We start from the raw sequence: 16,910 nt of genomic DNA, 5'->3' as shown, positions 1-16,910 counted from the left end.
ACCAACCAACCAAACAAACTCAAACATGAACCAACAAGATTCTGGTGTGTAATACTCACTCAGGTTTTTATTTTTATTCCCACTGCTTTCTTGTAAAGTTCTGTAGGAGACTTCAGAAAGGACAAAGACAAAAACAGTAATATACTTACGGTATAATAAGAACTGTACAAAACTTGTAAATGTATGTCGTAATCCATTCTAAATATAGATATGAAGAACACACATGTACATGTACAAAACACACATACCAGTAGCTGCTTCAGATAATGCATTAGCTAGTGCTATAGCATAATATATCACCAATTGCAAGTATAATTTGAGTGGTACATTAGAATCAGAGTTAGCGTAATATAACTTTGAATACCCAAGCCAAACTAGAATGCATATTGGTTATAAAGTTGCATACACTAATACTTCAATAATTATATATGGGAACGTGGATGTCATATTTCAGGAATGGAAAACACTGAAAACACTTTTTGAAAGGTATGTTAGAAAAGTGCTATTTCAGGATGCACGGAAAGGGTCTAAATGTTTGATCTGCTTTGGCAAGTATCCTTGTATTGTTTTATCATACATTTAACATTTCTGTCGTACAAAACATAACAGTTTCTTCTATGTATTCTGCACTTCTCAATGGTGATAAGTATATATACACACATAGGTAAAGAATTGCTAGGTTGATATGACAGTATCTTTGTCATGAACACAAAAAAAGCCAACCTGAATTCTGATTTTCTTCAAATACTTGTACATATTTTCTATTCACTGGAAGTAAACAAGGGCACGAATGATCTATGTCCTGTCTCTGTATGTTGTCTAATTTGTACCAAATGTTGCAACAATTGGAGATAACAATTCAACCTTGATTCAGACTGTTTTAATGTTGTTCTGCAAATGTACAATTTTCTTTTAAACCAGAAAACCAAGTAAATTGACTGAAAAAGCCCAACATATGACAGAAGTCAGTATCCCCCCAGCACATCAGCAGAACGTACTGCACCTGTGCGAAACCCTGATTTTTCATGGTTTTCGTTGGTCAATTTTGCCTGTCGTAGAACTAGAAGACAACTTTTCCGACTTAACCCTGGGAAGCTTTAACCTCATATGTGCAAATACAACCTTATATGAGATGTTGTGCCGAAGTGATATGCACAACACATTACAGGTTTGGCGCAGGTGCAGGACGTTCTGCTGACATGCTACAGTCATCCCCCTACCCTATTGCACCTCCATGCCAGAGTTAGAGTCGGTGGATAACAAGGCTGAAGGGTTAGAGGAGCTGGCACCGTTGGACATCTCACAACCTGGGAACGGCTTCATCGACTGGCCCATGGCTACAATAGGAAAAGAAAAAATAAACAGCATGTATTATTTCTCACCTGTATTTCTCACCTGTAGCCGGTCAATAGGTACCCTGTATGGGTAATGAGACCGCACTTCGGGTAGTTTCGGCGGTAGCAATTCTTCTCATGTGTTCAGTACGTAAAGGTGTAGTTGTACATATCCTGGTGATTCTTCCACTCGTGTGCAATATGGTTCTTGAACTCATTTACTGATTTGCTAGACACTGCTTCCTGGGAAAGAGAGTTCCACACCCTTGTGACTCTTGAAGAGAAGAAACACTTCCTCGTCCCGTGTGATTTTTGTACTTGATACTTGAAGGAGTGGCCCCGTGTGGTGGTTGAAAGACTGGGTTCAAACATGGTCCCTCTACAAATGCTGCAGCTGTTTCCAACTCTTAATTATCCAACATTTTGTAAGGAGACAAGGTGGTATTGTGATTAGGGTTGTGATCTTACAATCGTAAGGTTCTGGGTTCAAATCTCTTGGCAGACCCAAATGTTATGTCATTGGGGAAGGCACTAACACCTACATGTATTTCTTCACTTAAGAAAATGAGTACTAAGCCTTGACTAGGGATGTCCCCTCAGACGGGACGTTAAGCCAGAAGTCTTATGCCCACCTAGAATAGTTGAAGATCACACCACACTTTTTGAAAACACTGGTATGTTGTGCTTAAAGGAAGTTTACCCGTTACACTAACTCACACTCACTACTATCTGGTTAACATCTGTTGGTCCCCATTTTCTAGGGTTAGATGTTAAGGTTAACAATACATAGAAACAATACATAGAAACATATAGTTTCAGTGATTTTGTACCTGGAGGGCCGAAGCCTGTAGTGGTGACCTCCTGTGGCTGCTGCATGCCGTCCTGTGGAGGTTTGTTCTCCTGGTCTTCGCTGTTGTCCCAGTCGATACGAAACCTCGTCACCCGCGGGTGGTTCGCCAGGATGTTTCTCTGCAACTGTGGAAGGGTACAGATCAATGGCAAACTGTGAATAACTTTGGAAGCTATTAGGCCATGACAAAGGAAACTGAGAGGTAACAAAGCAGGCAAATGCCTTTCAGGTTGGATTATATAAACATTACTTTTATATGCTATTGAGGCTGACATTTTAGTATGGGTAATCCCAGTGAAGAACAAAATACATGTACATTGATAAGGTGAAAGAGAGTAGCCATATAACTAAAATACAGATAAATTTTTTTTAAATAATAGTCTCATACTGCTCCTGTCAGGCTTTGTAAGATTAAGAACTGAGAACAATCCACTTCCTCTCCCAAGGTTTGTCTAGTCCTGTCACCCTGAAAAGTATAACAAAGCAGAAACTTTTAAGCAAAGCATACCTTGTCAAACTGTGGTACTGAGGGCGGGTTTTCCCTGAGCTCCGGATCGCTGTACTCGTTGTTGACGTAGTAGCCGACTCTGATGAACTCCTGTCCGTGGTACGAGCAGGTCAGCAGCACCACCGTCACACCGATGGCATCCTGAGGAGGGATCTTACTCGTGTCCGGGGGGTCAGCCTGGAAAACACAGGGCAATGTTTATTCACCTGAATCCTGGCTGCAGCGTCATGAGACAGTCCATGTACGTGTAGTTAAGACAATATTGGCAGTTTATTGAGAGGTTGTAACCGTAATGATCTGGGTGTTTTTTTCATTCTAGAGTCAGTTTGGTCTTGGAGGCATCGACTGTGCACACAATACACAAAAAAGGTGCAAGTGGTGATCTTGAACTGCATTCAAAATGCTGAGGGGCAAGCCTGATGGTACAATACCTATACAAACACACCCTGTGATGCTTTAGTAGATGGTCCTGGATTACTGAAGTTGTGGGTTTGAATTCATTTCTTACTTGCACGATGGTGGTGGTTAACTACCTGTCTGCAATGGCTTAAATCATTAATTTCCTAACGCAGCTTGTACTTTGCCAACTCTAACACTTACCTGCCTTTTCAAGTTTTATCAGCAGTAGTTCTGCATAACTGATCATTTCTATTGGCCAAACAAACAAACAGACAAACCTGGAAGACAAACATGTGCCTGCCCGGTGGCACAGGTCCCACCAGTACAGAGTCTAGCACCTGGTCATACTCTTCTGTCTCTGCTGAGCCCACATAGATGATTTTCCACTCCAGATCTATACAGGAGGAAACAATCATTGGTAAAAGTGATAAAAGTGCTCTTCCTTTTAAACTCGAAGAATGGCTAATCTTCTGGCATATAACGCTAACAGTTACATATAGTGGAGGAATAAAATCTTTATGACTTTTTTGATAAACTTTAAGTGTGTTCTCATCTCTTATATTTTATTAACCTTGAAGTAAACACACTTTAGCTTTCCCAGCAAATTTTTGCTCTAAAGAAATTCCTATTGAGCATTGATGGCAGATATTGAACACGAGTAGTGGTGGACCTATGTTGTCACTCAAAGTGTCTCCAATATTAGTACTAATGTTACATGTACATGTAACGTTACATAACGGCAGCTACATAACGTTATACAAGTTATAGGTATGCCATAATTTGTTTCAGATATACAATTTATTAAGTCTACCACATCTGTAGTAGTACTAGTACTTCTGTCTTTTACTCAGTGATGTGTGAAAAATCAGCGAGAGCAATTCCAACACTAGGTTTAAACATTTCGGTGATATTTCTTCACATGATGATTTGACCACGAATTTATGATATCTCTGGCCAAGGAAACATTACGGGGGAGGGGGGCACACAACAAAGAGAGTACATCCTCATGTATTTCCGATATAAACGAGAAGTAAAAGCAGAAGTGATAATTTATTTCTCACCGTCTGGAAGGTCGTCTATACACTCGAAGGTGATCTCGAACTGGAAGGGGTTGAAGAAGGGGGAGGGGTTGTCCAGAACCACCACGTTGTTCACCTGAACCTTCGCCATTTCGTCCGCACAAAAATTATTTCCCTCCTCAAATTTCCCTCCTTTTCCTGGCGAAGAACGAGTCGTTTAAAACGACCTCAGAACGCTTTTTCTTGGCTCCAACGAAGGTTACTGCTGGCAGAATTGTTTACTTAAGTATCACAACACTCCTGTGCTTTTTTGGGAAAGAATAAACTTAAAATTTACGAATAAATCAGAAGTACGACATGCCAGAAACAATTTTCATGTCTTTCTCAGTTCCCGCTAAAATGGACTGAGGATCACCGTTGTAAAATGCTCCGTGATTGGTTGCTGGCCATCGGTCCTTGTTAAACTAGCCCTGATTGGATACTTGCTCTCGCGAGACTTGATAGCTCCGAGATGTCGATGACGCAAGTTTAAAGGTCAGTTCAAAATGGCGGGAAGTTTAAATTTTGCAACTTTGTAAACAAAAACGACGCCCGAAATGCTACAAAACAGCAGGCAAAGGAGGACCTAAACTCTAAGGTAAGGTGTAACAGTAACATTACAAAGCTAGCTCATATCGTAGACAGTTTTGTCTGTAAATAAATGGCTTATAGTATCGAAAATATAACGGTCCTCTGGTCCTGTCCAAAAATTAAATAAAGGTCTACTGTATCTCCTAGTTCGAGATAATTTACAAGTTGTTCGCACAGAATATGGCGACTTCGTATTAATCCAAAGGTTTGCCTGTATTTTAGGGCGTCAATGTGTTGGATCTCCAGTTTGCTGACGTTCTTTTAATCGTTGTTGTCGTTGAAAGTTGGTGACGTTGAGGAAACTACACACAGCTCCAAGCAGATGCTGAGGGGGGGCAGTTTTCTAAACAGAATAAGTGACGTAACCGCCTGGGTTGTGACGTCAACCGTCCATCGAAGTGTTTCCATGCTCAAGGTGAGTGTCAGCCTACTTAACTCAACACTTAAATTCAGGTGTGTGTATGCATGAGCACTGATAAGATGCTACTAGCACATCAACTACTAGTAATATTATACATAAGCAATGTCTGAATGTCATATATTACATTGAGAATGCACTGTCATATATCACCTTCATGGATGTTACTTCAAATGTCTGACAGTTATCAGTTTTCCATTTGCTTGAGTAACTGTTTTCTTGTGTACCTGGATGCCTAACCTTCATAGACGTTTAATTATATTGTGACATGTACTAGTACTACTATGATGTAGGTTTTCTTGTAAGTTGTAGTTGAAAAAAAAAAGACCATCATACTGTGTTATCAGATGCAGACACACCAAAGCAAGAGTGATTTATTCAGAATTGAATTATTGTAACACCCACAGCCTGAAAATGAAACACCACAATGCCAGTTTATGAAGATTCTTAAGAGCTTGTATCTTATCACAGATGTACTAAGTACTATTTTTACTGCTGATGTTGCTTATCAGTGTTGTGTCTGAAGTAGATATGATAGAGATCATTACATGAGCTGTTTCTTTGCCAGGTCTTAGCTTAATATAAATCTCTTGGGTAACTTATTAAAGCTTAATGTTTAAGCCATCTAATCAGCTAGTGGGTAAGTGCTTTCCAATTTAAGCTAGTACATATTTTATGATTTCGGATAAGTCTAGAAGCAAGAAAATTGCCATACACATCAAATTATGTTGGCTATACTATAGAATGCTGATACGAAAGCACATTACGGCAATATTTAGCATCTTCTTTGCTGCTTATCGGAATTATGTGTCCCAAACTTTCTAATTGAAAACAAAATCACTGAATCAAAACTACGAGCCAACTATACATACTACACATATATGCATCATGCATCATTTGACAAAAGTACAGAAATGTCATCATCAGGGGTCCGTTTTGCGCTCAGGTGCTACTTAGTATTCAGGTGTTCCAGGCAGGCTGATGAACTCTCCCGAGGCATCGGGTGCAGTTCTGCCTGTAGCCGCTGGGGGGAGCACCAGTTGTGGCTCAAACTTCTTGTTCACAGGTGCTTCATTCTCAAGATCCTGCAACACAAGGGTCGGAGAGTAACATTATTAATGGCCTTTGACTCAAACTATTTCTTACTTTTATAGTATAGTATATCCAGGAAATATCATGCGATGTGGAACATATTTGAAAAATGTAATATGGACCGAAACAATTAAGCAAGACTCTTTAGCCTGTTAACTATCAACATGTTACATGTAAATTATAGTACATTGCAGTCAGTCAAAATACTAGTGATTCACTATGGACTCCAGGAAGAATAACTTGTGACTACTGGAAATCTTAATAAAACAAACCAACCGACCAACCAACCAGCAAACAAACAAGCAAACATGCAATGGGAATTTACCACAGGACGGAACTCCACCTCCTCCACCTCATCCTCCCACACCCTCCTCACGTTGTCAAAGTTCTTCTGTCCGTCCGTGTAGTTCATGGTTTCATACGCCGGGTTCAGGATCGCGTTAGGCGGTATTGCTAACCCACCAAGGGACGTGGTCAAATGATGAAGTGAATCCTGGCTTCCAGTCCTGGAATTTAAAGCGGATTTTCTTTGTCATCACACATCATTTTTGGGAATCTCCTTGCCTTGTACCTTTGTAGACTTCTGACAAATCTGTAATAGTGAGCTTTATGCCTCACTTACTTCAGTTGAAGCCATGTGCCACTGAACATAGATTGTTACAAACAAGCGCAGTAGCTTGTACCAAAGGGTAGCTAGAAGAGCTAAAAGAATGAATACAACTCAGATATACCACTCTATCATGAAAGCATGAAAGAGATTTATAAGGTTAAGAGACCTGAAGCTAATTAAAAGGGGTAAATACATCATTGTCATCCAACAATGGGGTCAGTGTCCACCAGCACGTCGGCAGAACGTACTGCGCCTGCGCAGAACCCCGTATTTTCGCGTTTTTCGTTGGGTTTTTGGTCAACGTTGCATCAGAATTTTGCCTGTTGCAGAGGATATTCTTTCCGACATGACATTTGGAAACTACTGTCGAAATGCTAACCTTATATGAGCGAATACAACCTTATATGAGACATTCTGCCGAAATGCTATGTACAATACATTACGGGTTTCGCGCAGGTGCAGTACGTTCTGCCGACGTGCTGTGTCCACCTATACTTACGGGCTCTGACTGACTTTCGCTGGGGGGAGCACCAGTTGCGGCTCCAGCTTCTTGTTCACAGGAGCACGTGCTTCATCCTGAAGTTCCTGCAACACAAGGGTTGAAGTAACAGTATTAATGGCCTTTGACTTAAATTATTTCTAACTTTCTATAGTACAGTATGTCCAAGAAATATCATGCGATGTGGAACATATTTGAAAATGTATGGTGGACGGAAACAATTAAGCAAGCCTTTTATAATAACCTGCCAACATCCTGCGTGTAAATTACATTGCAGCCACGGTCACAGACGAGTAGGCACATGCAACGGTGTGCAATGCCCGATAGTCCAAAAACTATATGTAGTTGGATAGAAATATCTAGTGACTCACCATGGACTCCAGGAAGAACAACTTGTGAAATTTACACTACTAGAAATCTTAATAAAACAAGCAAACCAACCGACCAACCAACCAGCAAACAAAGAAGCATGCATGTAATTAGCCTGTAGTCCAACCTCGTCAGCTTTAGTCCGCTCCCCAATTGCAAGATCCGCTACCCCGCCAACAATGCTAATTATAACAAGGCTGGACTCCATGAAATTTCCTGAGAACTTACCACGTGACGGAACTGCACCTCCTCTACCTGCTGCCAGACCTTCTTGACGTTGTTGAAGTTCATCCGTCCGTCAGCAACGTTCATGGTCTCATACGCTGGGTTCAGGATCGCGTCAGGTGGTGTCACTAACCCACCAAGATGAAGAGAATCCTGGCTTCCTGTCCTGGAAGTTACAGGAGATTTTTTTTGTCATTACACATCATTTTTGGGCATCTTTTAGCATTGTAGGCTTCTGATTTTAACCTGTAGACTGACTGATTATGGTGAGCGTCAGGCAGCGCCACTAACCCACCTGGCTTGTTCAAACAATGAAGTGAATCCTGGCTTCCTGTCCTGGAATTTTGAAGGGAATTTTCATCGTTGTCATCTTTTGTCCTCTGACTTGTAAAAATGTAAACTGACAGGCAAATGGAGCTAGCAAAGTTATGCCTCAAAATTGGTTAAATTCATACTAATAGGTTGAAGCCACTGGACACAGATTGTCACAAACAAGTGTACACTTGTAATACCTTGCACGAAAGATAATACCTGAAGAGCTACAGGAATGGGTAAAACTGATACAACTGATGCAGCACATCCACAGTAAGATGGTTAAGGGAGAAAGGAAGGGTAGATATTGTCGTCCGCTCATAGCGTCTTAGTCAGGCTGGCAGCATTAATGCACTACTAACTGTACTTACTTGCTTCCACTTTGGTGCTGATCACTATAGCTTGTTTAAGGTACTGTTTTTTTCCCAGTCTATACTGATAGATGAGGTAGATATACTTACGGGCTCTGACTGACTTTAAGTGCTTCGTCCTTTCTCTTCTTCCACACCTTGAAGATGACAATGAGGATGATCAGGGCCACCAGACAGCCGACTGTGATGCCCACGATTTCCCAAACCGTCAGGCCATCACAGGGCCAGCCCGGTTCACAGTGGCAGACATAACTGTTGACTTGGTCGATGCAGGTGTAGTTCTTTGGGCACGGATTGGGAACGCAGTCATTGGGGTTGATCTCGCAGTACCTTGTTATTCATGAAGAAAAAAAAACTTAAGTGCATAACAAAGTAACGGGTACAACGTATGGCCTTTAATTAATAAGTTACATTACATGTAGTTGGTGATGCTAACATTATCTAACAGTTCTAAAGAAATGACGGCTCTATTTCTTCTAGGAAGCTGATCTACTTAGTTGATGTTATCAATTGATGCTAAATGACAACTTGCATTTTAATGTCCAAAACCTAGTGTTGTGCTGTCACTAATTGGAGGTTCCTTATTAGAAAAATAAACAAACAAACAAGCAAACAAACAAACACACCTTCCCTCAAACCCCACCGTGCAGTTGCATGTGTAGTCGTCGAAACCGTCACTGCGAGCTTGGTCTTCACAATCAGGATCGCTCTGGGGTCCAACGCACCTTCCACCGTTCAGGCAACGGTTTTCCATGACGTGGATAACCACAGTCACCAGTTTGGACCTCGCTCCCGACGCATCTTCGGCATATATCTTTACTGCGTCCTCCCCAAAGAAGTGTTGGTTTGGGGTGTACGTTATCGCTGCAACTGCCCAGTTCATGGTGTCAGCAGAGTGCGGGAGTGCTATCTCACACGGGTAGGGGATGGCAGGGCCCGCCCAGGACTTGTTGAACACATCTACCCATTCCCTTCTCTTTACTTCCACAGACAATGCACAGTTTGCTTCTTTGAACGCGATATTCTTAACGTGCTTGCCGACCACAATCGTGCCGTTAGAAGGTGCCTTGATGTGCAGTGTCATTGTATCTTGGGCGTCAACGTCAAAAGATCCTGCCACGAACCTCAACACCTCGAAGTCGACGTTGTCAGGATGGTTTTCTTCCACAGCCAGATGGAGGATGCCTGCTCCCTGTAGCTTCTCCTCTCCCTCATGGACCACAAACGGCTGAGGAGTGTCGTTTTCTTCTCCAACGTCAATGATGATGGTCACATTGGTTGAAAGGAGGGGGTTGCCATCTGTGCGAGACTCGGAGATGGTTATAGGGATCTCTCTGGAGCCGGAGAAGTCCAGGGCTGGTTTGTACCGCAGCATGCCTTGTTCGTCCAGCTCGACAAGATCTCCGAAGTCCTGCTGAGAATAGTCAAATGAAATATGCTTTGAGTCAAACAAATGTATACTTTAAGTAAGGAGAACAATGAATCTGCTTACTGAGTACGCAACGTTTTTCAACAAAAAGTTGAATACACTGATGTAGTCTTTTTTGCTACATCTCCCATTTAGCAAGCACTAAAGAACATAATAGGAAGTCCTGTCCTAAGTTGAATGAAATAAGATGGACTGAAAACAGTATGATTTTGAAAGATTACCAGTTGGTCATTCAGCATGAAGACTAGGTCATCATCCTCTGGGTCTTTGGCAATGAGTCGAGTAATCAGAGTTCCCTCATCCTCTCCCATGGACATGCGGAGTGGAGACAGCAGGACGGGCGGTTCATTCTGGAAGGTGCCGTTAATGATGACGACAGCGAGCTGTGACGTGCCTGAGAAGTAACGCTGAACGCTTCGGCGTCTGCGATGGCCTTGTGCTGCTGTGGTAGAGCAAAGCTGAGGGGGAAAGAAATTTTGCAACATTTGATTTTACAAATACAAGAAGGCATTGTTAAGGCGTGTCATTGGGTTATGACAAAGCATTCAGCTCGGAAGCAAGAGGTCCAGAGTTCGAATCCTGCCATTCCATTGATCTTGAGCCCTTGGGAAAGGGCTCAAGATCAATGGAATGGCGTTTTACTTACCTACAAGTGTTGGATAGATTCTCAATACTGCCATGCATTGATTACCTTTACTGTGAACGGCCCCTCTTGCTGGTTGTAATCCACTGCTCCAGAACCGTCAGTACAGGTTCCTTGGACATCTCTCCATATTTCAGACTCTGTGTACAACAGTAGGGTGAGATACTGTATCATACATATGTAATAACCTCAACAGGCAAAGTGGTGAGTTATATGTAATTACATTATCGGAACAACAGGATACTGTTCGTATTTCAAAAGCAATGTAAAGGCATCACACGAAAAGTGAATTCACCAATTATGTTGGAAAATTGTTTTGAGAAAAAAAATGAAATTAGATTTTAGACATCTGACTAGTTCCTTGGACCATGCAGTCATCTTTAAAACTTTCTACAACAAAGTCTTTTCGCAACACAGCTAAACTTTTATGGAAAATCAAATTTGCATGTTTCAACATATTTTAGACTTGAAATCTACAAAGAAGGTAGTTACCTGGGTCCCAGAACACCACCCTTGGTATTTCATTCCTCAGTAGCGCAGAGTCGTCGAAAGTTGCGGTGACTGTTAACGGCGCGTCAACCTCGTCACCTCCGATAGATGACACGAAGAACGATTGACCGTACTCTTTCCTAACCCTGTATTGCATACATTGATACATAGCTTGAGTCTATATTGGTCAATGTCATCTCATGATTAGCAATCATTGATAAAAGATGTAAAACCTGTCCTTGGTACTGAACACCATCCACGCATACGAAAACATCTCTGTCCTTGGTCCTAAACACCATCCACACACAGGTAAACACACCTGTCCTTGGTGCTGAACACCATCCACACACAGGCAAACATTCCTGTCCTTGGTGCTGAACACCATCCACACACAGGCAAACATTCCTGTCCTTGGTGCTGAACACTATCCACACAGGCAAACACATCTGTCCTTTGTGCTGAACACCATCCACACACAGGTAAACATGCTTGTCCTTGGTGCTGAACATCATCTACACACACTAGTAGTTAAAAACAACCTGCTTGTTACATGTAGCTTGCTTCACTTGCTGGCATGCTACAACATAATAATACAATATGCTAAAGCAACACTACAACTACTTCTACATTACTTCTCAACAACATTGCACCACAAAATGTACCTGTTTTTAAGGAATCTGTCCGTCTGGTGTATTGTAAATGCAGGGTTGGAGATGAAAGGTCTGTCAGAAGTGTACGTCATAGAAACATCATTGTCAGTCAGGATGCCAGCTCCAACAGCTCCTGGCTTGACGACACTGCTGTCTTCACCTGTTGGAAAGTGTAACATTGTCAGCACGGATCTCTCATGGGATTGCTTATCGACTGTATATCACAACAACCACGTCCATCTACTCCAGCTACTCCAGTATCACTCCCATGTGTGTTTTTTGGTTTTACTAGTGAAGCTCTGGTAATTGGAAACTACAAACTAAGATGCTTGTCCAGTTTCTGGTTATTGACATGATATTTCTATGTACATTAAGTAGTCTGTTCCGAGACTCTCTGCTTTATACACACAGGCCAGTAAACAGTATTAATGATAGTGTTCTGTGAAAGTACTGAAAAAAAGTTACCTTGAGATTTTGCTATGATAACTGTTGAGTTCTCAGACTCGTTCCCATCGTCCAATTCTATGTCATCAGTAGAGCCATTGTTGAAAGTCAGCATCTTGTCTTGGGATCCTGATATGTTACAAAGAAGTAGTCAGTAAAACAAAGAAACAAACAAACAAACAAGAAACAACACGTAATATAAGCAGGCCTTCAAGATATATTGATATCAAGTTATACAGATGCTGTTTTTGGGAACGTTTAGTTTAAAATGTCTTTTTTTAGTACATTTTTGCACTTACTCAGTATTGTTCGTTTCTTCACGGCAATGTCTGCACACTTATGTCCGGCATGACAAGCAGTCAGTTTTGTGAACAGTGTCCTGAAAAGGGGCACAAATAAGATTAGATGTCTTTTGTTAGCAAAAGCAGATGTACATCATTGAGCCTGAAGTATTTTGCTAATTCACATCAGAACCAAATGCATATATGTTGTACAAGAAAACAAATTTCAATATGACAGTGTTGTCTATAAATGTGTCAAAGGTACCTTCAAAAATAGAAGGAAGAAAGGAGGTAACAAACAAAAGTTATTTTACCTTCCAGGTTCCACATGGAACTTATGATGTGTTTTGACACTTGGCCCGTCTTCACGACTGCGCAGGTCGGAAATGTTGACCTTTGACCGCCCAAACACCAGCTCACCCCGGATGACCTGTACCCAGCCCGACTCGTTATACCCCACCTGTGTCTGCGGGATGATGTCACCGGGGCTGTCTGCTGATGTCCCCACACTGAACACTGCAGGAGTATTATGTAATATGTACATGTATATCTAGTACACTTGGTGACAGGCATTTTTAGCTCCTTAATGACTAGCTCCCTAGCTTTCTTTGATAACCTGGGAACCATCCGTTTATTGGCGGGGGGGAGCAAGTGCAAGGAGGTCCATTTAACAGATGGCACCCAAGGTATTTCTTTCATGGAAAACGAATAGAATTTAAGTTTTAAGATAATGTTCCTGTTCTTACAGCTGCGCTGTTACAACCAATTAATTTAAAAAAATTCTGAATCATGTCTCGATGATCTAATCGTAGAAGAGAAACATCCACTTTGGATTGATGAAGAAATGGACAGAATCAAGTTTTGAAAGATTTACACTGAAGTCTATCTAGGCGTAGTAAAGAAAGAAGCTTACCATAATTATTGACAGAGTCGTCCTCCACCCTGGTCCAGGCGATGTCAATCTTCTCCTGATCCCCACACAGGTCCACACCTCCCAATGTGGAGTTTGTCTCCACAGTGTGTTCACAGGATGTGGTGATGTTACTGCTACTGGTGTTGGGAGGGTCGAGCAACACTGTCACTCCTGTACAACACGGGTATGAGATCATTTAAGTCATTTAATATGATCTTTCTTTCTCTTTTTAATGTAGAACATGGTGCAAGGACAGCAGATCATACTGAGGAGCTACAGAGAGTGGTCCAGGATGGCCACATGTAGAGGGACTTGGTTTCTGGACAATCCAAGAGGATGGGCAATAGGTCAAGGTAAGTTCCAAAAGAAAGATATGTCCCCAGTGCTTAGTACTGTTTGCAGGAAACGGTAAGTCTTTAAAGAAATATGTTAAGAAAGAAACTGTTATTGGATAACTTGATGAATGCTGTGCCTTATCAACTTTATGAATTTCATAATCAGAACCAGTTTAGTGCAAATTTTTCTTACATATCTCACTAAACTTTCCCAACCTATAAGATACCAGTACAAACAAAAAATGCCAGAAATGGGAAAATCATTCAAACTTGTTATTACTGACCAGTTGTAGTTTTCTCGCTGACCAGACCAGCACCGTTGACCAGTCTCACGGTGACATAATAAGTCTGTCTGTTGCTAAGCTTTCCCTCTAACCTGCTGTTGTAGACTAAGTTCTGATCTGGTCCGACTGATGTGAAGTTTTGGACGTCCGTTTGTCCTGGGCTTGTGCCAACTGCCCATTGGCACTCCACTACCTGTGAAAGGCATTTGTAATACAAACACGTTTTCATTGGTACTGAGCATTTAGCATGTAAGAAAAAACAGGATCTTCAGCATTTGAAAAAATGCCTGTCCGGTTTGCTTAGAGGATGTATAGTTGGGATTTATATTTCATGGGGTATGTGCAAATTGATGACATTGTTCTATATGAGTGTGTGGATTGGTGAAAGATGCTATTTTGTATTGTTTGGTATAGAGGAGTGCCACTGGCGGTTGCTGAGAATCTGGCCAAAGAACAGAGTGGAGGAAACTTGCTACCCAATGTGCTATGCACTGGAGGAACTAAGGCTAAGGTATGGTTTTATATGTTATGTTATCATGGTAAAGTATCGTCTAACATGGTATAGTATAGTTTAACCTGTTGTGAGGTGGTTGGTCATTAATTATCCTGATGAAGGCGACAGTGGTCGCTGAAAATTTGATCTACAATGTATTTGTAAACTGTGTTTGTAAACTGTGGAATAAAGTTCAACTTTTTACTATGATTACTACCAACACAGATGAACTTTCATGATAATAGTATAGTATAGTTGGTATAGTGTGGTTTGGTACAGTGTAAATAGTTTATCGTACCTCGCTCTCTTTGTCATAGGCTTCCCAGTACACAGCAATGGTGCTGTTGTCCCCCTGGTAGCGAGTGGGCTCATCCGGTGACCAGGACAGATCCACGTGGAAGAGGTTCTCGATGACCGGCGGGGTCGTGTCGATGTAGATTCCGTTGGATGACGCAATGGCTGCCCTGCCAGAACCTAGAGGTAATATCATGGGGGTAAGTGACATGTTTCCTATGTTCCTGTTTCCTGTTTTAAGAAGAAATTCCTTGAGTGTATGTCGGTAGCAAAAGTCCTGAACAATATGCACCATTCAATTTTGGTCTTTCAAATGGCAACTGTACAGCCCCTGCAATGCACGAGCTTGAGATACATGTACTGGAACAGGTTTGATCTGCCAAGTATAATGTTCTATATACTGTATACTTAGTCATTTTTTGCCATTATGAATATAATTACTAGCAGTCCTTTTGACCAGCACACTTCTTATCTTCTAAAGTCTAAACTAACTTTTCTTTGAAATTACTTTACTGATATTGTTGTAATAAATATGTAAAACCTCTACCCACCTACCAGTTGCTCAAAGGTTAAGTACACTGTTCCGTATTATGTGTAGCTACTTCACATAATGCAGAACAGTGATGTCAATGCTTGATAAAAGCACAACAACATTGTTGTACAATAACCTACCAGCCACTGCCCTGACAGTGAGGTAGTACACAGCCTGTATGGTAGTGTTGGAGTCTGGTACAGATACCAGCGGCGGCAGGTTTAGTCCTGTGAGGTGGATCTGGTGTACGTATGTCTGGTCCTCGTCACAGTCAGGATCACAACCCAGCACATCGCACCGCGCAGAGCATGGGATACATGGCTTAGAGACCTGGAGAATAGTTGACAAAATAGTTGTTAAAGAACAAAATACAGCTGAGATATTACATTATTAGCACTCTTGAACATAAAGCAGTATTGTTTATAATATATCACATGTATATTATTTCATGTCATCGTTAAACATGCACATCCGCTGCCATATTAGTGTTCTATTTGCACAATGGCACAAACAGAAACCAATATGGCAGAATTCGTAGTTCTGGTACAAATACTGTACTGTACCATTACGCCACACGATCGCACGAGATACTACTGTTTTGCACCCAGTAGTATGTTTGAACACTTTACCTCTCTGAATGGTGCAACATCGTCCAGCAGTTTGGCTGACCCGACACCGGCCTCGAACCGCACCACCGCATGGTCACTATTCCGGAACGGTCTCCCCTGTAGACACAGGCTGGAGGCTTCTGGTGGGAGGCTGGGGACAGAGGGCATTCTGATGAGTTTTCGACAAAATAAGTGTGTAACTAGGAAGGAAACATTTGCAAAGCAAATGCATAATGTTTACCTTCGTACATGGTCTGCTCTGTTAACTCTTTTTCAAACACGTTCATATATATGGTCAGACAGGAGTCTAAATCCCTCCTGCTATAAAGTTGCAACATGATGTAACCCAACACCAGTTACCATGGCAGAACAACAGGAAGAAGAGGAAAATGAGCAAAAACAATATGTTTTCCTTCGGTAAACGACCATGAGGTCAAGGGACTCGGTAGGTAGGTAAGCTCTGTGATTACCATACACTGCTTACTGAATTAGGCACTTTGGCAGACCGACACTTGTAACAAGTCAATTGAAAGTAATTAAAAAGCATGTGATGTACCTAACAGATCGGAATGAGGATGTAGTCGTTGGTGGTTCAAACGGGTCCACCAGCTCGGGAATCTGGTCATGCTTGTTCCAGGTGGTCAGTATCAGCTTGGTTGTCGGGCTTAGGATGGGGATGCCGGTCAGAACTGCCTTGAACTGGCCGTCGATGTACAATCGTACTGATCTGTCAACCTGGAGGTATATGGAAGATAAAAAATGTTTGTTAACTTAAAGGCAAATGATATAGTGATACCGAAGCATACACTAATGCGTTTATAGTGTTTATTTTCAGACTTTCTCTCTCTCTCTCTCTCTCTCTCTCTCTCTCTCTCTCTC

The 16,910-nt window shown here is 41.7% G+C and overlaps 2 protein-coding genes across 2 annotated transcripts in view; both read right to left on the bottom strand.

The window, feature by feature from the left end:
• Positions 1-42: 42 nt before the first annotated feature.
• Positions 43-4,513, bottom strand: LOC109483607 (histone chaperone asf1b-B-like). The gene is made up of 5 exons (XM_019786644.1): positions 4,153-4,513; positions 3,370-3,485; positions 2,693-2,869; positions 2,165-2,309; positions 43-1,337 (listed from the first exon to the last, which is right to left on the bottom strand). The coding sequence occupies exons 1-5, from the start codon at positions 4,259-4,261 to the stop codon at positions 1,222-1,224; spliced, it is 663 nt and encodes a 220-aa protein (XP_019642203.1). The 5' UTR covers positions 4,262-4,513; the 3' UTR covers positions 43-1,221.
• Positions 4,514-5,509: 996 nt separating this feature from the next.
• The window catches only part of LOC109483571, a 74,683-nt gene continuing 63,282 nt past the window's right edge, over positions 5,510-16,910 (bottom strand). The window contains exons 75-92 of the mRNA XM_019786607.1: positions 16,588-16,766; positions 16,053-16,161; positions 15,564-15,753; positions 14,896-15,071; positions 14,105-14,297; positions 13,486-13,656; positions 12,887-13,088; positions 12,591-12,670; positions 12,313-12,420; positions 11,860-12,007; positions 11,201-11,343; positions 10,757-10,848; positions 10,287-10,523; positions 9,263-10,050; positions 8,727-8,966; positions 7,957-8,119; positions 7,392-7,445; positions 5,510-6,204 (exon numbers count right to left, since the gene is read on the bottom strand). Coding sequence (XP_019642166.1) covers positions 6,112-6,204; positions 7,392-7,445; positions 7,957-8,119; positions 8,727-8,966; positions 9,263-10,050; positions 10,287-10,523; positions 10,757-10,848; positions 11,201-11,343; positions 11,860-12,007; positions 12,313-12,420; positions 12,591-12,670; positions 12,887-13,088; positions 13,486-13,656; positions 14,105-14,297; positions 14,896-15,071; positions 15,564-15,753; positions 16,053-16,161; positions 16,588-16,766 — 3,366 coding nt within the window. The 3' untranslated portion in view covers positions 5,510-6,111. The remainder of the gene's footprint in view (positions 6,205-7,391; positions 7,446-7,956; positions 8,120-8,726; positions 8,967-9,262; positions 10,051-10,286; positions 10,524-10,756; positions 10,849-11,200; positions 11,344-11,859; positions 12,008-12,312; positions 12,421-12,590; positions 12,671-12,886; positions 13,089-13,485; positions 13,657-14,104; positions 14,298-14,895; positions 15,072-15,563; positions 15,754-16,052; positions 16,162-16,587; positions 16,767-16,910) is intronic.

The sequence above is a fragment of the Branchiostoma belcheri genome, unplaced genomic scaffold (assembly GCF_001625305.1).
Source record: "Branchiostoma belcheri isolate BF01 breed outbred unplaced genomic scaffold, Haploidv18h27 scaffold65, whole genome shotgun sequence".
In the NCBI taxonomy this organism is placed as follows: Eukaryota; Metazoa; Chordata; class Leptocardii; order Amphioxiformes; family Branchiostomatidae; genus Branchiostoma; species Branchiostoma belcheri.
Note: the sequence above shows the minus strand (reverse complement) of the source record. Positions and strands in the feature narration are given on the sequence as shown.